Source organism: Caretta caretta, chromosome 5, assembly GCF_965140235.1.
Source record: "Caretta caretta isolate rCarCar2 chromosome 5, rCarCar1.hap1, whole genome shotgun sequence".
NCBI lineage: Eukaryota > Metazoa > Chordata > Testudines > Cheloniidae > Caretta > Caretta caretta.
The window spans coordinates 30,806,102-30,832,663 of record NC_134210.1 but is presented as its reverse complement, the minus strand read 5'-3'; the positions used below and the strand labels follow the sequence as shown (position 1 = coordinate 30,832,663).

General features: G+C 43.1%; 1 protein-coding gene across 1 annotated transcript in view; it reads left to right on the top strand.

Annotated features, from left to right (window-relative positions):
* The window catches only part of CCL28 (C-C motif chemokine ligand 28), a 49,387-nt gene that overhangs the window by 19,497 nt on the left and 3,328 nt on the right, over positions 1–26,562 (top strand). The window contains exons 2-3 of the mRNA XM_075128456.1: positions 15,849–15,936; positions 25,152–25,281. Of these exons, the coding sequence (XP_074984557.1) occupies positions 15,873–15,936; positions 25,152–25,281 (194 nt within the window). The 5' untranslated portion in view covers positions 15,849–15,872. The remainder of the gene's footprint in view (positions 1–15,848; positions 15,937–25,151; positions 25,282–26,562) is intronic.

The following is a 26,562-nucleotide window of genomic DNA, read 5'->3' as shown; positions in this document are numbered from 1 at the left end:
GGAAGAAATTCCTATAAAAATGGATTCTAGAAACTGAGAACTTTGGTGTCTGATTCTGCAAACCAATTTCCAGGAGCATCAGATGAGCATCTGACAAGTGGCTTGGCACAAGCAACTCTAAGGCTGCTAACTATGATAACAACCTTGCAGAACCTGTGTGTGTGTGTGTATGAATGAATGTGTAAATAAATATGAAATTGAATGGAATGTTTTAGCTATAACTAACTGCTTACTATGATTCTTTCTGTATTCACAATCAATGTGGCATTTTGCCTTTTCCCCTTTAATAAGATCCTGCTGTTTTTTTATTTTATTGGTATAACATGGGGAAGGTTGCCGTAAACTCCGCCATCCCTGGAACCGACAGTCAACTGCAACCAGATATAGTCATCACCAGCAAGGACCGGAAGATCATCATCATGGTAGACATCACAGTGCTTTTCAAAACAGGACTCCAGCCTTCCATGACACCCAAGCTTGAGACCTGGAGAAATACGCCCCTCTGGCCAACACCCTGAGAGCTAGGGACTACAAGGTCCAAACTCATGCGCTGATTGTTGGAGCCCTGGGCGCATGGGACCCCAGTAACAAGTGAGTGCTGAAAGAATGTGGAGTTGGTCAATGTTACGTTCGGCTGATGCAGCAACTCATGATGTTGGACGCCATCAGGAAGTCGAGGGACGTCTACACAGAATGCATCAGTGGACATCAGCAATACCAGGAGGGATGAGTTGGAGTGCCAATGAGAAGCGCAGTCTGGAAAGTAACTCAGATACTTTCCTGATGGACTTATTTTTTCCTCTAAATGGACAACCTACCTAATTCTCAATTATTGAGGCACAGTCTCCACTGATTTATATTTTGCTTTCCACAACCAAATCTCTATACAACTTTTCATGAGTGATGTACCCGAGTATTCAGATTCTAATATCTAAACTGTATTGTTAAATCTATTCACCTAAATGTGGGTTATTGCTAATTATGTGCTCTATGTATCATATGACTTTTAAAAACAAACTTTGTATTTGTGGATAATCTAAGCACTATGCCCAGATGTACAGATAGTCTTTTCTCAACCTATGTATTATATAATTTTTTTAACATTAGCTGTAATAAAATTTTTAAAAATGAGCGCACACTTGACTGCCTCAACTCCTTACCTCAAAGCAAGGTCAGGCAACCAGTTGGGAGGGGCAAGGAGGGGTTTTTTTGGGTGGGAGGGAGGTAAAACACTAAAAGACCAGAGAAATACCTGCCCCTGACCGGAGCACAACCTCACTCCTTACCCCTCCCATGGGGTACAAAAGGGGTGGGATGAAGACCCCAACTCCTGACCCTCCAGAATGGAACATGACCATAAGTTATAAGGGGTGTGACTAGGGGCATGCATTGCAGGTATATTTGGGCCTGCTAAGAAGAAGGAGGGGGAGGGGGAATAGGAGGGGGAGGGGGAAGGAGAATGATAATGGTAAATGGGAGAGGGACTGGGAATCGGTTGATAAGGAACAGGGACACAGGCAAGGCTCTGCAGTGTCAGAGCTGGGAAGGGTGGACACAGGGTAAATGCTCTGTGGCATCAGAGCTGGAAACAGAACACTGGGAAGAGGGAGCTCTATCCATGCGGAGCTAGGTGTTAGAAGAAGAAGAGGTTCTATTAATGTATAGAACTGTAGTTGGGGGGGGGGAGGGAAAGGGGAAAACTCTATCAGCCTATAAAGATAAGCCCAACTGGTGTGAAGGGCTTTGGAATATGTTTATTGGTGTTTTTAGTTCAAGGCAAACATCGCATTGCCTGTGCTTAGGACTTCTGGTCTTCTGCTTTCTGTCTGCGTGACAAGAACCAGGGAAGGGGGTGAAGGGAAAGCCCTCTAACAAAGGCAGCTGAATGCTGCCCAGGAGAATTAGATGCTATCCCTTCTTCTACCACAGACTTCCTGTGGGATGCTAGGCAAGTCACTTAAACCAAGTTTTTCACAGGAGATCTACTCGTTATGTGTTTCTTATTTTCTGGTGCCCAACTTCATACACTGGAGTCTGATTTACAGAAGGGCTGAGCACACTCCATGCCTAATGAAGTCAATAGGATCTGTGCTTTGAACATATGTAGTGTTATATAATCCTAAGTACTCTGAAAAATTAGGTCCTAGTCATCTCAAATGGGGGACCCAAAGTTAGTGGATATTTTTTACTGTAATCTTCTTGTGCCTCTGCTCCCATCATCCTCACTTCACAAAGGTATTGTGAAGATAGATATTATAGTGTTGAACACCTTAGAAAAGCCCATGAAGAAATGAGTGATTCTGTCTCGGAGCAGAGTCTGAATCATGTGCTCTAAATAAGGCATGGAGGCCACACATTGAACAATGACGAGAAAACAAAATATCGAACAGCTGATTGTTAAATGAGCACCATCCATTCCATGCCTTTTTGAGTGCTTGATGTTGCAACTTAGTAATGTTCTTTCAACATAGGTTTGTTTATATTTAATTTCCTATCTTCTCATCCAATATCTCTCTCCCTCCTGGTCCCTTGTCCAGTCTCTTTTCCCAGCTGCTTGCGGGTTTATTTTATTTTATTTATTTATTATGTATTCTTATCAAAAGCACTTTTTGGAGAGTTCAGAGAAATAGTCCAGATTACTGAACCAAAACCCAAACTCATGCAGGCAGGGCTTTTTACATTCTTTGCTTTTTACATTCTTTGTCAGGTACGGTACCAAGAAGAATTTGCCTTAAATCATAGGAAAGTTTGTAGCTATTATTGAATTTTATTCCATTTTCATAGTCCATTTTTGTGACTATGAAATATAAGTTACAGTGTTCTTGGTTCTGCCTGTGAATAGTGAGGACCTGTATCCAGGTACTGGGTTCTTTCCAAGGCCAGCTGTATGGCTCTGGAGCCTATTGACAAGGTTACTCTTAGAGGATATCACCCAGGTCTCCTTCTGCTGCCCCACAAATCCTTTGCCTTTCAGGAAACAGCACACTCCACCATCCCATTTTTAATTTTTGATTGTTCTTCAAATAGTGGGAGCTGGGAAACAATATTACTGGGATCCAGACTCAGCTGTAGGTTTTCCAGATTCTAGAACCAGAGACAAAGCCTTTTTTCTCATCTAGTTTCCGTCAGCCATTTTGTGTAACCCTGGAGAGTTTTCTTTGCTTGGACTTTTCTTTGCTTGGACTCAAGTTGCAGTGGGGGAGGTTTAGGTTGGATATTAGGAAAAACTTTTTCGCTAGGAGGGTGGTGAAACACTGGAATGTGTTGCCTAGGGAGGTGGTGGAATCTCCTTCCTTAGAAGTTTTTAAGGTCAGGCTTGACAAAGCCCTGGCTGGGATGATTTAATTGGGGATGGGTCCTGCTTTTGAGCAGGGGGTTGGACTAGATGACCTACTGAGGTCCCTTCCAACCCTGATATCCTATGATTCTATGACTGAGAAGCTATTTTAATCTCCAGTTTTCATCTTGTTTCACTTTTATGCAGTGAGTGAAGCTTCTGTTCCAAATCTGCTTGATAGTAGCTCAGCCTGAGTTGCTTTTAAATGTCAGATTGGAGATGTGCCCGTTCTTAGCTAACACCAGTATTTCTCTTTTTGCTTCACGTGAATAGCCACAGGTCCCAGTTCGCAGGTGCTTATATATTCCTTATAAACATTGAGAAAATCCTTGAGATGAAACATGGGGTTAGAGTTCTGGGAGCTGGTGAGGCTGCCAGCATGTCTGAGGAACTGAAATTTAATCAAAGTCCAGATATCAACTCCTTACGGACTTTGAATTGAATAGATACTAGAGAGGCAGGTTGTATCATTTTGGGCTTATGTTTGAGTAGATATGCAATGAAAATCCCCTATGAACAGGCTATTTCTTTATCCTCCATTCTTGTCTCTGCTCTCCTATCCCACATGCTCTTAGCCCCCTCCAATCCTTCCTTCCCCCCACCATTGTTCTCTGTACTCTTTATACATCCCTTTTTTCTTATCCCTTGCCTTTCCAGCCCCACCTGTTTTTCCCTCTCTACCTTCCTCCTGGCTTAATCCCCAATCGCTTTTACCTTGATCACTTCCACAGCCTCCCTTCGCTGCTCCTGCCACCCCAGTTCTGGTCTCTGTCAGTGTCCAAACAGTATGCTTTGCCATTAGGATCCTGCTCCTGCAGGGCATCTACCCAGAACTACACTCCTGAAACATCTGAGCAGGGGAACTCTCCCTGTTGTCATGCATTGCTGGTGATGCTCCTCCAGTCAGCTCTCTACTCCGCCAGGTGCTGTAGGTATTGGTGGCGAGGCAGCACGGCTCAAAGGGATTGCAGGAGGTGCCTTGCTGCATTGGAACACAATAAACAACCCTCCCATGTTGCGGGATAACGAGTGTAGGACTGTCTGGGAAATGCAGGACACAGCTGTAAGCTATACAACTCTGTCTGCTCATTGCTTTTAAGTAATTTTAGGAACATAAATGAAGAGAGCAGTTAGCTGATTAACATTAGCTGTAATACGACAGTAAAGTAGTGAAACAATAGTGACTGGCAATGGGATCTGGGACCTTTCTTCTCATAGTCACTGGTTCAGATCCTACCTGATTTAGCAGTGACCAAAAACTGTCATTTGACAGCTGTTCATGGCCTCATTAAAATGAGCTGGTAGTTTCAGTTTTGTACCCAGTACACAAGAGTCCACATCCTGTTTGGCACTAATTAGCATCCTTGTTGGAAGCCTGAGACCACAGATAGTTCAGCTCCACAGCTAATAATTCTATCTCACTCTTGCAGTTCCAAGTTGAGGCACATTGCCTGTGGCAGCGTGGGAAAGTCTGTGCTGCTTTTTCCTGTGCTATATCTTTTGCACAAAAGAGAAAAGGCTTCAGACCCAAAGAGCTGTGAATCTGGCCCTTCTCACCAGCACTCCATTTACACACACACAATATTAAAAGTTTCAAAAAGGACTGATGTAGAGTTTAAATGTTTGCTTTTCATTCCCCCACACCCCACCCTCATGGCAATTGTTATGAATACTAGGTTAGAAGCCAATTGCTGGATTTTTTTGTCCGCCATTCAGTGATTTTTTTTTTAGCCTCGTATGGCGCATAAGCCAACATACCAACAGATTATTTACATCCCCTTAGTCAAAACTGTAACTAAAGCATTGCCAGCCTAGGCTTGGCAAGCTGGTCAACTGACCACTCAAATAATGTCAACTAACCACCTAGTATTTGAGCACAGTCAATTATTGTTAAATATTCCAACAAAAATGCCCTGATGTAGGCAGTGGCCTACCTTTTTGATTGCCGTATGGTACCTTCTGTTTAGCAAGCCTACTAAAATGTCTTGATCACTTTGCTATAAGCTAATGCCAAGTGTTGGGAAAAAGGTGAATACATTGAAAACTGATCATCTTGACCGGCAGGGATCTTGCAGAACAAACTGTATGTATGTAGACAGGCCATCAATGCACATAGCAGTTTACAAAGCACATTAAACAAGCTAAAACACATGGCTCCTGCCCTGAAGAGCTTACAATCTAAATTGACTAGACAAACATACAGAACTTAACTCAGAAGGGAGTGGTGGAAGGAGAGGAGGGTTCTGTTACAGAGTATATCCCAGAATTCACACCTTGTACATATTGTAATAATCTTTGTACATAGTATGCCTTGTAAGGTATCATTTGAAAACTCATAATTTGCTGATCTGTATTGTCGCAGTAAAATATGTGTGGTAGCATTGTGAAATGATAAGATTCCCCTGTATGATGTTATTAACACATGTTCCAAACCCCACAGCTCTGCCCAAACAGAAGTTGGCAGACAGGTCTGTCCTAAACAAAGGAATGTGTGCTTGCCTTAATTTGCATTTAAGCAGGAAAGAGAGTCATCAAACAGGAAGGGACAAGAAAGGAAGTTCAAACAGGTGAAAAAAACAGCAGTGGAACATCCTTCTACATAGACTCTTGTCTCCTGGGTCTCAGCTGGAAATGTTTTTCAAGAGGGGGACTGAATCTATAAAAAGGAGGGACAGACACCCCAAGGAACCCCTCTTTCTTTTCCTGAGCCATTACATTCACTCCACATGAAGAGACAAAGGAAGCATCCATTGGACTCTGGGGGAAGGGTCCTGACCTAAAGAGTTTGTTCAGTAAGACTTCTGAAAGCATGTGATGAGAAAACTTAGCTTTGAATCTACTAGAGTTAAGTTAGGCACCAGTAAGCATTTTATCTTTATTTTTCTTGTAACCATTTCTGACTTCTATGCTTCAGTACTTGTATTCACTTAAAATCTCTCTTTGTAATTAATAAACTTGTTTTATTGTTTTATCTAATGCAGCGTGTTCAAGTTGAAGTGTCTGGATAACTCTGTCTGGGGTAACAAGTTGTGTGCATATCATTCCTTTAAAGAGATAATGTACTCAGTTTACTTGTACTTTCCAGGAAAGGGCTGGGCAGTATGGGATATACGTTTCTGGAGGAAAATCTATGACAGGGTGTTTGTTGGGATCACCCTGCAGCATAACCAAGGCTGGTAAGAGCCAAGGTGTGTCTGGCTGGCTGTAGTACACACACACTGACATAGCTGGGTGTGACTTACATGCTGGATGCTGTTTGTGAGCAGTCCAGGCTGGAGGCTACAGCAGCAAGGCATTGTAAAGGGCATCCAAGGTAACAGACTAAGGGTGACACAGCTACTCATTAATCTGGATTATACTCTGGTATATCACAGGGTCACAGCCATTTAACCTCCTCACCCAACACAAAACCAAAATATGCATGGCCAAGAAGCTGCCTGAAGAGTTCGCCTGCTGCCTAACAAGCATAAATGCATTTTAAAATTGTGTTTTTCTTTCATAGTTACTAAGTGCTTGTTTTAGTTCAGTGTAATTTAATTTATTTTCATTTGTAACTGTTCAGTCTTGAATAATGTTCACATTTAAAAACTAATGTAACTGCTGAAAAGGTCATAATTATTCTTTCTCTCTCTCTCTCTCTTTTTTTTTTTTTTTTAGAGCTTCATTTCATTGTTTCACATTTTTCTGAGTTATAATAGCTCAGTTAAGTAACTTGTTTTTTGTAATTAGGCATCCGTATCTATCTAAAGGCTAAACCTATTGGAAACCATAACTCTGACTCTCTTTTTTTGTTGTTTTTATGGTGGTTACTACTCTAATAAACTAGTGCTTTAAAATATTTGACCAGTCAGTTGACCAGTTATTTTTGGACCGATCAAATGTCCAACACTATACCAGATTAGCACAATTCTGGAAAGAGGTTGTGTTGGTTACATGTTCTTTTGTGACAGTTGGTTGTTAGAATGTGTTATTGCACATTCATTATATTGTTTCTTGGTTCTGATTTTGTTTTTAAATTTCTCAGTGACATAAGAATGGGTTGTGTTGGCTTTAAATCTGCTAGTTAGTATCCACCTATAAATAGTTTTACGCTACTTAAAATTGCTAACATAAACTCCTTAATATAGTATCTATAAAGAGGATTAAAAAAAAGTTCTGTGTTTGAACCAGCCCTATCTCCCTTCCTGTATGTTTCTGTTGAAGCAAGTAAACATTTTCATGGAATCATAGAATATCAGAGTTGGAAGGGACCTCATTTTGTTTGCTTTGGCTCCCGGAAATATAGAAAAATGGCTTTGCAAACTCTGCAAGAACATGAATACTGTGAAACTTGTGCAAAATCATGGAAACACTTTTGAAGCAGTTGGTTTTATTCTGCATGCAGTAGTTATGTCTGTTAGCAGAAATAAAATGTATCCCTGCAGAAAAGTAAAACCAGTTAATTGTGTTCTTGAAAACACAGTGGAGATGTGCATATATCTGAGTAATGAGCAGAAAACACTGTTGATCTCATGCTATGTGGAAGTGTGTGGTTCAGAACATGGTCCTCCACTGTCTTTCTTCCATTGCAACCCCCTGTGCAGGTATCTGTTTTCACTCCCACTGATCTCAGACTTTTGCTATTGATTTCAACAGGAGCGGGGGCAGATCCTTAGCATTAACGTTAAAGATGGGCCTGAACCACAAAGTTCAGATCCTGATCCAAGATGGGCGACCCTATGTAAGGACATGGCTGTTTAGTTATTCTGTGAGCTAGAGAGCACTGCAGGGTCCTCTCTGTGGCCAGCAGCTGGCAAACAGAACCTCTTTTAAATCTATTACAACCAAGTTCCTAACCTGGGGAATACTGCTGTAACATTTACTTTTATCAGATTTCTTTTTCTTATTCAGTCATTTGTTTCTCTGTGTGTCATGGTGAAGAACAGCTAACATGTATACAACACTGCTGCAACTCCTTATCTTGGTGCAGATGCATACTGGCAAAGAAAGCTCATGCTCAAATAAATTGGTTAGTCTCTAAGGTGCCACAAGTACTCCTTTTCTTTTTTAGATGTTTTAAGTCCCTTTCTGGCTTTACTATTGCACAAACAGTATTACAGAGCAGGTGCATGACCTGTGCATATCCACTTGCTGAGTAACACATAAGTAACTTCTTTCATGCCAAGAGTAAATGAACACTCACTCTATTGTATCTCTCTTCTTAAGAAAAACCACACACACACAAATTTCCACATAGGTTTTGCATGCTTCTGGTGTCTCAGACGTGTTCTGGAAGATTAATGACCCAAGAGTGATGATAAGTAGGGTTAGGGAATTATGACAAACAAATCCATAGCACCAGACCTACATTTTTATTCGTATTTAATTGCAAAATTAGTGTTGGAAAGGAACATAGTAGATATACTACAAAGTCTCTAGAGTTTAGTAAAGTATGATTCCGTGCTTCTGGAAATTTTACTGGAAATGTAATGGCTGTGTCCATACTCACAGTAACAGGCTGGCAGGACTCTCAGATTTTAAGGTCAGAAGGGACCATTATGATCATCTAGTCCAGTGGTTCTCAACTGGGGTACACAGAGGTCTTCCAGGGGATACATCAACTCATCTAGATATTTGTCTAGTTTTAGAACAGGCTTCATAGAAAGCACTAGTGAAGTCAGTACAAACTAAAATTTCATACAATGATTCATCTTATACTGCTCTATATGCTGAAATGTAAGTATGATATTTATATTCCAGTTGATTTATTTTATACTTATATGGTGAAAATGAGAAAATAAGCAATTGTTCAGTAATAGTGTGCTGTGACACTTTTGTATTTTTATGTCTGATTTTGTAAGCAAGTAGTTTTTAAGTAAGATGAAACTTGGGGGTATACAAGACAAATCAGACTCCTGGAAGGGGTACAGTAGTCTGAAAAGATTGGGAGCCACTCCTTGACCCCCTGCATAACACAGGCCATAGAAATTCATCAAGTGATTCCTGCGTCAAATTAATAATTTCTGGTTGAGCTAGAGTAGAACTTTTAGAAAGACACTCCTAATATTATAGACGTAAAATATGGTGACGGTCCCACTAGATCAGTAGGACTTCAACACGTGCTTAAGTGCCTTGCTCAATAGGGGTTGCCTCCTAAATCAGCACCTGGAACGGGGCAGGAACCGGATTTTCCGTTCTATAAGAAATTCTCTGAATGTGACTGTTCTTTGTTCTGAAACAGAACAATAACAATTCTTTAATGTCCTGAAAAATTAAATTCTAAAGGAAAAAAAATTTCAGATCAAATTGTTTTAATAAAAAATCAAAATATTTTTCCAATTTTGACATTTTACATTTTTTTCATAATATAAAATGTCATTTCAAAATGAAAAATCAAATGTGTTCTCTTTCCAAAATGAAATGTCATCAAATTGATCCGTTCCCATGTGTAAGCGGGGGAATAGTCCCACTATTTTGGGGAATTTTCCTGGCTTCTGCACTACCCCGGTGAAGTGGGCTAGGAAAAGGATCTGAGTCCTCGCTCCCACTTCCTTTACCCAGAGATCTCCCTGCCCTTGAGGACTCCCCTTCCACTCTCCTGTCTGGCGGAGTCCACGTAACCCCAACAAGGCTCGGCCCAGGATTCCTGGGGGGCTCGACATCCAACTCTGCTGTGGTCACCTAGGACAGGGGCGAGGGTGTCTCCACTCCAGGGTACTCTCTCTGCACTGGGCACTTCTCTGACCCACTGACCATTACATACAATTTAAAGCAAATGCAAGTTATTTAGTCAACAATTAACTTTAAAAAAATAAGGAAAAATGGGAAAGGTTAAAGGAAACACATCAACCTGCTCTGTGGCAGGGAACATCACAAACAGTGTCTCTGGAATGTCCAGGCAGTTCACAGTCTGGTCCTTGTAAGTCCCAGGACTTCTTCTCAGGCCCTGGCTGTGCTGCAGGGATGCTGTGGGTTGGACACTCGCTCCGGTGGTGGCCACACGCTTTCAGGCTCTAGGTGACAGGGCCCTTCTTCCCAGCATTGCCCCCGCCCTGTCAGGGTTACCAATCCCCCGCCCGTCCCCTCGAGTCTGGCCTGCAGAGCCTCCTGGCTGAGGCGTCTCCCTGTGCTGGGCCTGCTGCCCAGGGTCCCCCTTGCTATCCCCAAGATGCTCACCACACCTGGCTCCGGACTGCTCCAGCCCCAGTTCCCGCCCCACTCTGCCTCAGTACGGCTGCTGCTCTGCCTCCAGCTCCCTGGGCTGCTTCTCTGGCCCCTCTGGCTCTGGTTGCTGCAGCTGTTGGATCACATTAAAGAAGTTCTGTATTAAAATCACAAATGAGTTTGATTCTCCATAGTTTAAATTCCAGGGTATTACTAATTAAGAGGTCTCTTGGTTTTTGGTACTGTTTCTCTCCCTCTATGTGTGAAACTTGCAAGCTGCTAATTGTGTTAGTACATTCTAAGAGTCTGTTTTCAAAGCAATTCTTTGTAACAACAACTACTCACACAGAGAGAGGCTCAAAGCAATACTCTGTAACAATAGAAACAGCACCCAGAGACTCCCCGCCCTTTTGTTGTATTCATCTCGCTTTGTTAACAATTGTGATTTAAAATAGAGATAGAGGATGTATGTGGATGGATGCTTGGTGTGGATAATAACTGAATGATCAGGGAGGTGCCAGCCTAAGAATGCAGTGTCCATCGGCTGAAGAAGGTGTCAAGTGGAAATAACCAGAGGACCTCCCCCAGAGGGCAGACTGGAATCCACCCAACAGCCTCAAGAATGGGAGAACCAAAGAACAAGATAACATCTGGCAGCATGGAGCCGTCAGGAATGTGACATCTGCTGATTGATTCAGCAACAGCATGATGAAGCAATTCCCATAGACTGGCATAGGAAGAAATTCCTATAAAAATGGACTCTAGGAAGTGAGAACTTTGGGGTCTGATTCTGCAAACCAACTTCCAGGAGCATCAGATGAGCATCTGACACGGACTTGGTTCCACTCTCGTGTACAGGCTACCTGGCCAGTACTCTGTCACGAGCAACTTCTAGGCTGGTAACTATAACCCCTATGCAGAACTGCTATGAATGAATGAATGAATATATATATATATATAGTTAAGTAAGGAATAAGTAACAATACAACAGTGTGAGTTTTATACATATTTCTTCTTATTATTATTTTTACAATAAATGTGGCATTTTGCCTTGTCCCTTTAATAAGATCCTGCTAGTTTTTATTTTATTGGTATAACTCAGCTCTCCTCCCAGCACCAGTCTGCTCTGCAAGCTGCTTTTTTGACTCCGCTCCCAGCTCGCCTCCCAGGGCAAGTCTGCTCTCTCTGGGCTGTGCCTCTAGCTTTGGGGCTGCAGCTCTGCTCCCAGCACGGGGTCTGCTCTCTCTGGGCTGCTTTTCTGGTCCCTCTGGATCTGGCACAGCTCTGCTCCCCAGCTCAGCTTGGGCCCCTGCTTTCTCCTTAGCTCGGCCCCACTCTGTCTGACCCAGGCAAATCCAGCTCAGACAGAGGAGGATGGGACCTCCCTGGCCTCCTGATTCCCTGATTAGCCTGCCTGCCCTGTCATTCAGGCTGACCTGGAGAATTGGCCTCTCCCAATTGTTCCTGGGGACTATCAGTCTCAGGGTCCTGGTTTCCCATCAACCCTTCCCCCTGTTAGTACTGGGAGCTAGAACTAAAAAAAACCCACTGAATGTTTGTAAGGGGGCAACAGTCCCCTTATACCTGAAACTTTTTGCTTTCAATTAATTGTCCATTTCTGACAGGAGTAACGTTCTTTTGGGAAACTTCCAACCAGCTCTCGTGACCTCAGTCTTTTAATTTGAAGGAAGAAGTAAACCTGGAGCCACTGCAGTGCAAGGGATTGGGGAGTGTAGGAGGGAGAAAGAAGTCTGTGGGAACACAGAGGGGAGAAGAGATGCTGGGAAGCAGATGGCAGCACTGTGATGAGAGGAAGAGCCTAAGAAGCTAGAAGTGTTTATTGTAACAAGGGTGTAGAGGCACAGGGAGGTGAGAAGGGTGGTATTACAAGACTGGACAGAGACTGGCAAGTGGGTACATTTTAGCAGAGGAGAGGCACTAACAGGGAGGTAGGAAAGACTTCCTCTTCAGTTTTTTCACAGATTGCCTGTTTTTGTAGACCAGTGACGGGCACCATATAAGAATCTTATTAAATTTAGTTGTTCTTGTTCAATTTAAGTTTCAGGAAAGACCTGAGAGGGAGGGGTAAGTAGGCAACTTCTAATTGCAAGGGGGAAAGGAAGCATTTTTCTTGAGCAGGTGCAGCACTGCTCTCCTTGTGCAGTAATATCATTCTGCCCAAGTGGTGATTAAGCATGAACTGTTTCAAATTATTTTCCTAACATTTTGTGCACCAGAAATACTAGAAAGTTAGATCAGGACACGTTTGCTGAGGCAAATACTTTCTCTATGTGCAAGGATCAGGAAAGGGCCTTCTTTCGTGCAACCCACAGAAATATGGAATGCAACTAGCCTCCCAATTTAGCTTGAAGTGATTCACCAAAAAACAAACGAACAAACAAACCCCACTTTTTGTTCTATTCAGATTGAATGTTCTATTGCTGCCACAAAATATTCTCCTCCCCCACCGTAGTTGCCTCACCAAATGGAAATTCTATATTTGGTTCAGAAATATATGAATATGTGATTGCAGAACCATTGGCCATTATCTCTGAAAACTCATGGCGATCAGGGGAAGCCCCGGACGACTGGAAAAGGGCTAATGTAGTGCCCCTCTTTAAAAAAGGGAAGAAGGAGGATCCTGGGAACTACAAGCCAGTCAACCTCACCTCAATCCCTGGAAAAATCATGGAGCAGGTCCTCAAGGAATCAATTCTGAAGCACTTAGAGGAGAGGAAAGGGATCAGAAACAGTCAGCATGGATTCACCAAGGACAAGTCGTGCCTGACTAATCTAATTGCCTTCTATGTTGAGATAACTGGCTCTGTGGACGAGGGGAGAGCGGTGGATGTGTTGTTCCTTGACTTTAGCAAAGCTTTTGACACGGTCTCCCACAGTATTCTTACCAGCAAGTTAAAGAAGTATGGGCTGGATGAATGGACTATAAGGTGGATAGACAGTTGGCTAGACTGTCGGACTCAACGGGTAGTGATCACTGGCTCCATGTCTAGTTGGCAGCCGGTATCAAGTGGAGTGCCCCAAGGGTTGGTCCTGGGGCCGGTTTTGTTCAATATCTTCATAAATGAACTGGAGGATGGTGCGGATTGCACCCTCAGCAAGTTTGCAGATGACTCTAAACTGGGAGGAGAGGTAGATACGCTGGAGGGTAGGGATAGGATACAGAGGGACCTAGACAAATTAGAGGATTGGGCCAAAAGAAATCTGATGAGGTTCAACAAGGACAAGTGCAGAGTCCTGCACTTAGGACGGAAGAACCCCATGCACCGCTACAGACTAGGGACCGAATGGCTCGGCAGCAGTTCTTTACTAAAGGACCTAGGGGTTACAGTGGACAAGACGCTGGATATGAGTCAGCAGTGTGCCCTTGTTACCAAAAAGGCCAATGGCATTTTGGGATGTATAAGTAGGGCCAGCAGATTGAGGGACATGATCGTTCCCCTCTATTCGACATTGGTGAGGCCTCATCTGGAGTACTGTGTCCAGTTTTGGGCCCCACACTACAAGAAGGATGTGGAAAAATTGAAAAACGTCCAGCGGAGGGCAACAAAAATGATTCGGGGACTGGAACACATGACTTATGAGGAGAGGCTGAGGGAACTGGGATTGTTTAGTCTGCAGTAGAGAAGAATGAGGGGGGATTTATAGCTGCTTTCAGCTACCTGAAAGGGGGTTCCAAAGAGGATGGATCTAGACTGTTCTCAGTGGTAGCTGATGACAGAACAAGGAGTAATGGTCTCAAGTTGCAGTGGGGGAGGTTTAGGTTGGATATTAGGAAAAACTTTTTCACTAGGAGGGTGGTGAAACACTGGAATGTGTTACTTAGGGAGGTGGTGGAATCTCCTTCCTTAGATATTTTTAAGGTCAGGCTTGACAAAGCCCTGATTGGGATGATTTAGTTGGGGATTGGTCCTGCTTCGAGCAGGGGGTTGGACTAGATGACCTCCTGAGGTCCCTTCCAACCCTGATATTCTATGATTCGATGAATGCACGGAATGTGAACAGAGTGATGTCAGAGGTATAATTTCACCCAGGATACTCTGGTTCTATGGTGGCAGAGAAGACGTGCTCCTACAGTGTAACTTTGGTCTCCAGCTGTTATTAACAGTTCAGAAAGGCAGTAAGAGGTAGGGTGAAATGGGGCGGTCCAATTCTGCTCTCACTTATGGCTGTCGAGGACTCGAACCCCAGATGGCACGGTTCGTTGTCTGACCGGAGAGAGACCAGCAAGGACCGAACACAAAGCTCTTTATTGAAGAGTGCACACAACAACAGAGAGCAGCCCGTCTCCAAAGAGAACCAGCAGCCTCTAAGTAAAACTAATAGGTTTTTATAGATAGTCCCATCGCGTCACAGATATATTCATAAAGCAGCCCACCCCTCCCCTATGTTAGTTAAAATCCTCTTTCTCTATTATGCATGCACTTCTACCCCCTTATTGTAGATAACTTTTAGCAAATTGTAATGCTTCACTAACTTTCTTATCGGTATGGGTGTCAACCGGGAGATGAGGAGTTAAGAACAGACATAACACAAGAACAGGGAGTGGAAAACAGTGCTTCCGTATCTCAACAAACTGTTCCCAGAACATCTGGTACAAAAATGCAGGAATGCAGGCCTCCCCTTTTTTCTTACTCCCTGCAACTTAAACAAGTATTCTTTTATTCTATTTATCTCGTTCAGGGACTTTCCCAGCAATCTTTATTGGCCTGACTTTGGTTCGGTTGGCATAACTGCTTCATATTTAATTTTTCTCACCTAACATGGCCATACAACCTCTTGGAAGTCAATGGGCCAAATTCAGCACTGGTGCAACTCCACTGACTTCTCTGGAGTTGTGCCTGTTTATGTCATAGCTGAATTTGGCCCATTTACTTTAATGGAGTTGCATATTTGTTACTGACAATAAAATTTGGCTCTCATATGTGAATTATATAAAGCAATGATAAACTCTAATTCTTTGGTTCTTCTTAACCCACATTTAGCACATCTATTTAGCACCTTTAATGCCAAAGCACTGGCAGCTGCCAGGTCCATCACAGGGACAGAGAAGTAAGAACACAGAAGTGGCTTTGATCCTGCAAAATTCTGAATACTCTGGCCTGATCCAGTAAAGTAGTTAAGCCTATGCTTGAAGTTAAGTATGTGGGTAGTCCTATTAAAGTCAATAAAACGTTGAGCATGTGTTGAAGTGTTTTGCTAGATCGGGCCAGAGTGCTTAGTACCTTGCAGGCTCAAGCCCACTTACAGCATCTGTGAAGGGCAGGGCTTTAAAGTTAGTTTCTTTTACTGCAGTCCAGGAGGTAGGATCACCTTTGTTTCCTGTAATTTACAACCTGGTCTGTTACAGTAAGTGCTGCAGCAGTCGGAAGGAATGGATTTGAAGCTAGTCACTCTCTTTGCTGCTCTTGCATTTGTGGTTGTCCAAACATCTGAGGGTAAGTCATTCTGTACATTATTTATTTGCTACATTTATAATAGGTTTCTCTTAAAAAAAAACAAAACAAAAAAAAATCAACCATAAGGCAAAGCGCTGTGTGTGGAATTTGAGCTGTTTTAGATCCATAACACTGTAAGTAATTGGAGATTATCACTTTTGGTTTTTATTTCTGTACAGAAAACTGGGAGAACTTTAAGTGTGACATCCTGACTCCACTGACATCAGTGGCAAAACTCCCCTTCACGCATCTGAAGAAGTGGGGTTTTTACCCACGAAAGCTTATGCTCAAATAAATCTGTTAGTCTTTAAGGTGCCACCGGACTCCTTGTTGTTTTTGTGGATACAGACTAACACGGCTACCCCCTGATACAAAACTCCCTTTGATTTCATTGGGGGTAGGATTTCACTCTAAATGTTTTAGCTAATTACTATTTGTCAAATCAAGGGCAGTTGGATATTTAGACTGGGAAACTTTTTGTAAAATGGTTTAAACAAGGAAATGCCAGGTCTTTAGAAAGGATCAGTACAACAAGGTATTTGCCACAATAAATGTTACCATTTTAACTGCACTTTGGAGCAATTGGGACAATTCATCTGAATGAAGTTATTCACATGCAGGAGGGTCTCTAGGACACTTTACTTGCAGACTTAACTAGCACTCTCTAAAGTCATGTATACTGTGCATGATTGATGCCGTGTTTACGTAGGATTTTATAGCTAAAATGTAGAAAAACTTATTTACATCTTCTCACATTTTAACTGTAGCAAATTGCACAATAGATCAAATCTCCCATTTTGCATCATGCTTACTGACAGCTGTGCTAGGTGCATACATGAGTTGGGTCCACATAGTTTGTTTGACTTTTCTCGTCCTTATAGTCAATATTTTATTGTTTTCCTTGTAATTTTATATTACAAAATAATCTTGTTAAACTGTGATGTTAAAATCTTTACCAAATTCAGGAAGAGATCCAAGAACCTGATCCTGTGAAATACTGAGTGTTTTCAACTCCCATTGACTTCAGCGAGAGTAGAGTTTCAAACAGCAATCCATCAAATCACACTACAGAACTTTTAGTGTGTGGTAGCAGGCTCACACAGCCAGTTAGTGCCCAGCAAGCTAGGGCATTGCAGATTTATACCCTGGTTTGCTGTGCACTAACTGTGTATAGACAAGCCCTCAGCACCTTGCAGGATCATGCCACAAGTGGGTAAAATGTGCCTTAAATTCTACCCTACCAAAATGGCCTCTGCACCTGTTGGACGGTACAGGCTTGTGTGAGCTGTAATCTGAGTGTACTTGCTGGGCATGCATGTGCTTGCACGCTAGGGAGTAGGGTGTTCAAATAAGGCATCGAGAGAGTTTTCTTAAATTTGTTCTTTTATTCTGTATACCAGATGGATCAGTATGTATGAGACAAATAATTAGGTGACTAAGACAAACACACTCTGCATTTAACAGCAAAACAATAATTAAAGGCAGATTTTCATGAAGTCTAGCAAACATACTAGCCCATTTTGGACTAGAGAATACAGTAGGAGTTTTATGGGCTTTGGCCAAATTCTGCCTCTGCTACACCTCATTTACTTTAGAGGTGTGGCAGAAATGTAAGAATAAGACCTGGTTCTTAATATTCAATTTTATGTGGGTTTCTTTTCGTTGTGATTTTCTGTATATTTGACCTCTGTTTAATGGCATATATGAGAGCCCTCTGGTGGCCAAAATTATACCTGTGAATTCTCATGAACCAAGGCAGCCTAATGGATAAGGAATCTCCAAAGTATTTCAAAGGTAGTGGATTAAGATTTGGTTTATTTAATTTCAGGTTGAAGAAGTGCTCGTTGTGTCTTTTGGGTATTCTGGGGTGCAATTTAGGACACTGGTTGTATTGCCCCAGCCAAAGGAAGAGACATTTGGAGGACTATTACTTGCTAAGGATTAGGAAATGCATGATGAATGGTAAAGGCTGGGAACAATAATTAATTTTTAATTAAGACACAAAAAAGAAAAAAGTTTAAAAAATCGTGTAAATGAGAACTACCTCTCCACCCCCTCAAATATATTGAAAATAGGAAAGGGTTAAAAATAAGTGGTAAGGGTTTACTACCAAACTGCCAGTCATAAAGCAATGTGAGTGAGTTAAGCAAGTAAAGTTAAGCAAATGGTAATAAACATGAATGGGCAGTATAAGAAAGGGCAAGGGAGGAGAATTATATTTCAAACTAGAAATTACTTAAGTGACCCTGTATGTTTTTAATTAGGGCCAGATCCTGCAAACACTTAATCAACTGAGTTAATTGTAATGCAAGTAGATCATGCAAACACCTACTTGTACCAAATGTGCTGTTTATAGTCTCATTGTCCCATAGTAAGTCATATTCAGTAGTCAGTGTTTGCAGGATCAGATTGTAACCTCCCCAGGGCAGGGATGGGTCTCCATATGTGTTTGCAAGAACTTTAGCACATTTGGGGCACCGCAAAAATTAAATCGCTTTTCTAAAGCAAAAATTTAAAAGCGACCTCTGAACAAAAATATATCACATGTGAAAATGCTTGCCCAGGCAAAAAGTAGCTCAATCACATAAAGAAGTGGGATCTGCAAAAAGAGGTAGATCAGGGGTTATGTATTCAAAGATAAAATTGGGGGGGGGGTTGGTTCCCACTCCTATGGCTTTACTGGGGTCACACAGGGAGATCTGCCAGGGTCCAACCAGAGTTTTGAAGGAGATGTGGGTTTTTTTCTCTTCTTTTGCTTCCATATTTTGACCTACTGTTTAGTTTCCTCCATGCTTTTCTCTTCCCCCTTCTTTACCCTCACCCCTTCGGTTGTGCTTATCTTTCTCCTCCTTCATCACATGACCCACCCAGAAATGTGGCTTCTTGACAGCAGCTGGAGGGTGGCCAGAGCTGGGAAGCTATTGCTTCTTCCTTTGTTGTTATCCCCTGGAAAATGTGCTGAATTCCAGTTGGCAATTCCAGCAAGACTTCAGAACGAGAAAACCTCCCTCAGTGGCTTTCAGCTCCGTCAGAGATGGGTGAAGATTGACCACAGGTACTGACTGGCTTGAAGCCAATGGCCCAGTGGGTTTTGCTGCCATGGGAAAGGCCAGGAAATATTGCTTTGGAACCGGATGGTGCAAAATCCCTGTGATTTTCCAGCAAATTTTGGGATGTAGATGTGGTTAAAGGGCTCCTTGCTCCTCCATGGGCCTGGCATCCTCAGTCAGGAGCTCTGTATGGTGGGGAACTGCATAGAATTTCTCATATAGCCCTCTGGTGGAGTCTTCTGCATGACTGGATGATTCAGCTCTTTATAAATAAAGGGAACAAAGCCTCTAACAAACAGCTGAGGTCTCCTTGGTGAAAGTCCCCAGGCAGAAGGAAGGATCAACATGGATAATATCTGTAGAAATAATGACACCAACAGGGCGATGTCTCTCGTGACAGAGAGGAGGCAAGACGCTGGGGATTTGCCACTGCAGCTGCTAGTCCCACACATCCACTAGCTCTAGCTTGCTGGTTGAGGAATGCAGCTTGTTACCATACTGAGTCTAAATCCTGGCCTGGATGAAGCAGTAACGGAGTGGATTGCTGTCTGTGCTGCTGACAGCCACCAAGGCAGGCAAAACATGGTAGGGGGAGGAGGGAGAAATGCCTGTAGGAATGAAAATGGCCAGGCCAAACTTCAGTTTTCTTTTAGCAACAATTGGACTCGACTTTGAACCAAAAATCACACTTAAGGTCAAGTCTGTGGCAGGTCCTGCCTGGGTGCATGAAGAAGAGGGTACAAGTCTCTCTGCAGCCACTGGCACTAGCCATCCTATGGGGTGGGACGAGGACAACATCTTGGCCTTATTCTTGCAGTCCAACAAACCTTGGAAGGGAAGAAGTCTGCATTGCATCCTTTCAAGGGGGTGTTGCTACTGCACCACTATGCTCCTCCCCACCACATCAGGAGGAATCCATCAGAATTCCTCCTAGGGCTTCTTCTGAACCAGTGTGGACCATGGGGTGCAGAAAGCACAGTGTGACCCCAATAGTTCAAGGGCCAGATCCTTAGCTGGTGTAAGTCAGTATAGCTCCACTGATGAAGCAGAGGATCTAACCCTAAATCTTCAATTCAGCATTCCCACTCAGATTAACTGCAGAAGATGATCCTCTTTAATCCTGAAGGATTTGGAGGAGTTCTGAATGAATGCTGCAAGTGGATCCCTCTTCAAGAAGATCTAGTATTGTCCTGAAAACAAATGCAGCATTTGAATGGAAATAGCAATGGAAACTCAGCTTGGAAAACAAATGACTTGAGTAGGACAAGGAACATGGGAAAATATGAGAATTTACTGACCCTGTTTAGGAAAAACAGTTTCAGCACTCAGTCAGGTTTCAGAGTAGCAGCCGTGTTAGTCTGTATTCGCAAAAAGAAAAGGAGTACTCGTGGCACCTTAGAGACTAACAAATTTATTTGAGCATGAGCTTTTGTGAGCTACAGCTCACTTCATCGGATGCATCATTCGTGATCCGATCTGATCATTCGTGCATCCGATGAAGTGAGCTGTAGCTCACGAAAGCTTATGCTCAAATAAATTTGTTAGTCTCTAAGGTGCCACAAGTCCTCCTTTTCTTTCAGCACTCAGTTGCACATTGGAAGATACTAGTTACCAAATGTGCCTTTGCCAGTTCAGATTGTGAAAGTCATAGCCTCATTTTCTGAAGTAGAGGGAATCCCAATTCTGCTCTTTATTTGTGATCAATTTCAAACTGTTAGGGGACTAACATCATCTTTGTATGGAACAAAATAAAGTTTTGTGTAAAAGTGACAGGTTACTTTAAATTTCTGCCCCCCACTTCCCACCCCCCCCAATGTAAGCACTAATTACCATTACCTTACTTTAGACCTTAGTTCTTCCTGTACCTTCTTTCTATACAGTCACATTGGTCCAGTTCCTCCTTTGATTATTGTGGTACTTGCTAATTGTGGTATTCCTTCCCAGGTGACGCCAGTGCATTCAATCTCCTCTGTCACTGTCTTCTGCAAGTTCTTCCTTGGCCTTCCTCACTTTCTCTTTCCTCCCTCGAGCACCCAATGCAATGCTTGCTTAGCACGTCTTCCATCTTCTATAGAGTGTACATGGCCCAACCACTTGAGCCTTCTTTCTTTGATATTTTCTAACATGTCCTGCTCTGCTAGCCTAGGGTGCTATTTAGGGTGGGTGGAGGGTAAGTATCTGCCCCCTCTGAGTTTCGTACCAGAGGTCTGCTCACGGCACACACCCCAGCCCCAGACGGTGCTCCTACCTGCAGCGCCGTGCAGCCAGCTCCCCTCCTCCAGGAGCTGGGTTCTCCAGCTATGGCTCCCCCGGTCAGCTTCCTCTGCTGTGCTAGCTCAACCGTCCCGCCCCCTTGTCTGGCTCTACCAATCAGCAGCTGAGATGACTTAACCAGTCTGGGGCAAAGAAAAGGGGGTCAGCCCCTGGGAGGGGTAGTGAGCAGGGCCTCTGAGGGTGGGGCAGACAAGAAAGGGGTCAGTCAGGGTGGGAGGGGGGAGCACAGGGTCCCCAGTGGTGGTGGGAGGAGCATATGATACCCTGTGGTGGGAGTGAATGGGGGAGAGTACAGGGTCCCCAGTGGTGGGAGTTGGGGGAAGAAGCAGAGAGTCCCCACAGGTGGTAGGAGAAGCAGAAGGAGGACAGGGTTCCCCGTGGTGACAGTGGGAAGGAGAGGGGGAGCACTAGGGGAGGTGTGTGTTGGAGCCTGGGGGAGGGGCAGTGGGGTGGGAAGGGGAAGTTAATCACCAGGAGAAGGGAGAGGTAAGGGCATAGGGTTGTCCCCTGAGGGAAGGGGCAGTGCATAAGAGAGGAGCAGCTGAGGGGGAACAGTCCCTGGGGCAAGGATCCTGAGGGCAGGGGAGCTGAAGAAGGGTGGGGAGCTAGGTGCAGCTAAGTGGGTCTTAGACAGACCCTTCTGGTCCAGAGCCATCATGTCCACTAATGGTTGCAGCTTCAAGGACAGCTGTCTCATTCTCCTCTTCACAATTTGGAACATAAGACATTTAATACACAACAGTAATTGCCGGGGGAAGCAGATTTTATTTATTTTATTTATCTCTACTAAAGATAGTGTACAAAGTACCAAACTTGTGTTTCGGATTCTGTGTTAAGGCTCCAAAACGGATACCTCAAGGCTTGGGATTGGGAATATTTTGCTGTATTATCTCCTGATTTTTCCAGACCTACATATAAACTTAAAATGTGGCTTTATTTGGTGTTTGTATATATTTTGCTTTCTTACTAGAGGAATTAGATACAGTGCACCTGTCAGCTAACTTCTAAGTTGTTATACTCAAAAAAACCAACCAACCAACCAAACAAAAACACCATAGAGTTTTCAGGTGCCTAAGTAACCCCTGGAATCATGGTTAAAGTTGGCCTTCCTCCCCTGGTAGCTTCCTCCCCAGAAACCCCTGAAATGGTGCCGCTGCTGTCAGCTCCCTTATTCTTGTATTTGTTGTTTTTGTCTTTTCATGAACTGTGTAATATCTTCCTCACCCACCTGTGATGGGCAGCCTCCACTGTCTTTTTGTTGGCCATTGTCATTGGCCAAGTCCCTGCTCCGTGTAGCAGCATGCTCAATACAAGTGTATGGTATAATCTGACCTATATTATCATTATCCTTGCTTTAGGGCAAAATACACCCACACATCCAAAGAGCAAGAAAATGATTGAGGACATTTTTTATTGTATTTTAACAAAGACTCAATGAGCACTTTTACTGACAGATTCTACACATCCATAAGAAATTCCCATTATATCCCCAACAGATAAATATACAACACTTTCAACTGAATCACATTCTAACGCGAAACCTTAACTCTGACCTCAGCAACATTAACATATTTACATACTGTACTAGTTCATGTTTGATCTCTTGTGTGCTCATGGGAAAAGCACAGGGGCAGAGTTAAGGTTTGGCATTGTAACATAAATTAGACGTATGTTGTTTTTAACATGTGTTTACCTATTGGAGGTGGAAGTTCCTTGCAAAAGTGGTGATGAAGTTTCCCTCAGCTTGTTATCGCCTTATTTTTATGTGGGTGTGTTTTGCCCTCAACCATTGTAACTGGTGCATAATAAAGTTCTTTTCACAGAAGAATTTATTGGATTTTAAATAGGGGCTGCATAGTATAGGGAAGTGCAATACAGAGGTGGATGTTACGGCAGACCAGGTAAGTGATGATGTTGTGGAGTGGTAGGCAGGTAGAGGAATGGGGAGATATGTGATCATCTAGTGGAGAGAATGGAGTGAAGGAGGCTAGAAGGCCATCTATGTTCCCTTGTAATGGGTATAGTCCCTTTAAGGCCAGAGGCAGTCATGTGAGAAGCCAGATACCCTGTTCCATGTGTGCAGGGAGGCAGATGCAGGCCAGAAAATAACTGAAGCAGTAATTGGGAGAGAAGTAGATGGCCCTGGGGAGCAGACAATGTGTGGGAGACAGAAGGTATAAAGTCATCCCTGATCGGTGTTCCTTAAAGGCCTGGTAGGGCAAGGCTCCACTCTGCCAGCAAGCACAGACTGCTGTTTGGAGATAGTAGACCCTCCTGGGAAGGATTAAAAGACTGACTAGATGACTGTGCAGGGGAATCAAAAGGAAGCTCCAAGCCCAGTCAGAGACAGTGGCTGGAGGAAAGAAGTCAACCAATGCAGCCCAGGAAGGAGGAAGGGTGAATTATGAGCCAGGGAGGCCAGAATTCAAAGCCACGGTTCCAAGGAGGACTGTGGGACCCTAAACCTTGTGAGTGAGCAGAAAGAAATCTTGAGGCGAGCTGAATGATATTGAATAAACGGGACCCCAGGAGAGGGGAAGGGAAGTACTTTCCCCAAGTCCAAGCAGGCCATAATGGGGGCGTTTTACATGTCCTCTCTATGTTTCCCAATCTCCTCTTATTCCCCTGAACACTTTTCAGCGCCCCTTCTCCCTTCAATCTCCGCATTAGAGGGAAATACTGGGGAGGATGGGGGGGGCATACAGGCTTACCCCAGTACTGCACCCCCTCAGTCATAACTCCAAGATATATCTTCTTGGGGCAAGAACACATGCTTCACCTTCCCATCAACAAGCCTCTTCTGACTCTTTAGATGGTTTGTCAGCAAGGGAAGCTGTTGGCAGAGAGATAAGGAGAGTAGCTGCAGAAGGTGGCTCCAGAGCTGAGAGCCAAGCTTCATTCCTGGGGCTTCAAGCCCTCGAAAGAAGTTGTACTAGCAGTGGGCAGCCTTAAAGACTGAAAGTATTGATCCTGATTTGCCTCTGCAAGACCAGTTTTAAAATCAGACCCAAACGGTCATTAGTGATTGCTGTCACACTGTCTGGAGTAGCTCACAACAGTCAATGCCTACCTCAGGTCAGACTGTCTAGAGCAGGACTGACATCCAAACTGGTGGTATGGTCTATAATTAGATTTCACCTACCCAGTAACAAAAATGAACTCCTGGACCTCTATATCAGTCTTACTATGGAGTCACAGACAGTCCTCAGGCTCTTGCCACCCTGGCACATAGCGTTTCTAAAGTGTGACAGGGCCATTAACCAATCATTTGCATTGTGATGTTCCTTTATGGCCCATATGATTTTATTCTTCCTTCTCTATGGGCAGGGGGATGATTCCTGTGACTGGGTTCACAAGTCCAGAGCAAATATTTTCAAAGTTACAAAGCAAAATGTACGTATTTCCTTGTAGCATGGAATACAGACATAACAAGTGAGATTAGTGCATGCAAGCAATTTACAAGCATTTCATAGAATCTAAACACTAAATACATTCTTATAAGATTAATACCTATTTTGCACAAAACTAACATATAGGTGAACTGGTTTGGTTTCCAGTAATGAATTTGTCAGTTCTTAGCTAACACCTATAGCTTTGGCCAGAACTGACACTTGGTTTACCAGCATCACAATTGCTTTCAGAGTTCTCCCTCCAGAAGTAAGCTATTTATTAAATCTCCTGATGATAGTATTTAAATACAAATCCACAGGGATAGTTGGAAGAAACACTATAGCTGCAGGAGTGGTGGTGGAGGTGGTGATGAGACCCAGGGGGAAGAAATACTGACTGATCTCAAAGACTGCAATCTTTCACTAATCTTTGGCAAGATAGGCAGCACAATGTCCCATTCATTTCAATACTGAAGACTTTTTTTCCCTTTAATTCTTTCAGCTACTTTATTTCCGGTATCCTTTAACTGTTGCACGGAAGTATCGCACCTTGTGCCCAGAAGACTTCTAAGAAATGTTCTAAAATTTGAAATCCAGAAAGATGATGGAGTATGCCACATACCAGCTGTGATGTAAGTGATGTTCTGCGTGATGATACATTAAAGAGACATTGTCAAAAGTTAAAAATTATTGGGCCTGGTTTTCTAGTGAGTTATTCCAATTTTATACCACTATCACTCCATTGATTACTTTGGCATAAAAACTGATGTAACTGTGGAGAAACAGACCCTGTATATTTTAAAAACTTTCCTTCCCTGCATTACAACTTTGATTGTTAAAACTGGATTATTTTTTTAAAATCTAATTTATATTTCACCATTAATGTTTTGTTGCTTTTGCACTTCACTCAGCATGGAAAATGAGCATAAAATTATCAAATCAGATTTTCTTCTTTTTTATAGTCATTCCTACTCAGTTTCACTTTTTGCTGTCATGTACTAGCAAAATAACAATGTTTGGTTAGTAATATCCCAAGGGAGTGCTTAAAATCCAAATAAATTAAATTAAGTTAAAAATCGTGGAAACATTCCTGTTCATCTTAGGCTTTGTAAGTCTTTTGTTTTTATAACACTTGAACAGACCTGACTGCGTCACTTCATTCCCAATGCACTAATTTGCACTGTGTTTATCTTCAGCCACAGCAAAGATACTTCCCTCCTGTTCTGTACTTTTTCAGGTCAGGAGTTACTGAGTAATTATGCAATTACTGTAAGGTAAAGCTGGGCAAAACTTTTTGGATGAATAGTTTGTTCACTGAAAAATGCAGTTTTGGTTGACCCAAAACTAGTTGTTATGAATTCATTGAATAGTTTTGGCCAGAAAAGGTAGGGAGGGGCTAGATTCACAAGGGGACTTAGGCACAGTTCACAAAATGGGGTGTTTGCACCCCCCGCCATCCCTTTAGTCCGCTCACCTGGGATGTAGGAGACCCAGCTTTGAATCTGTGCTCTGGAACAGGGATTTGAACCCAGGACTCTCCTCTCCCAGGTGACTGCCCTAACCACCAGGTTATTTTGGGGTAGATCTCAATCTGTGCTGTTGAAGCTGTTCTACCTCTTATAAAGAATTTACTAGTCATTGAAGCAAGGACTTGAATTTGGGTCTCCCTCTCCCAGCTGAGTGCCCTACCCACCGGATACAGGGTATTCCAGCATGGATGTCTTTCAATCTCTCCATTGAAGATGTCTTACTTGTGATAAAATACTTGAATAATATTGGACCAGAGAGAAGTGAGAATGGCTCTGTAGGCTGGTAGTTAGGTCAATCACATGGGATGGGGGAGACCGGGTTCAAATAGCAGTTTTAGAGCAGAGATTTGAGGACCCTAACTACTGGGCTAGAATGGGAGGGTG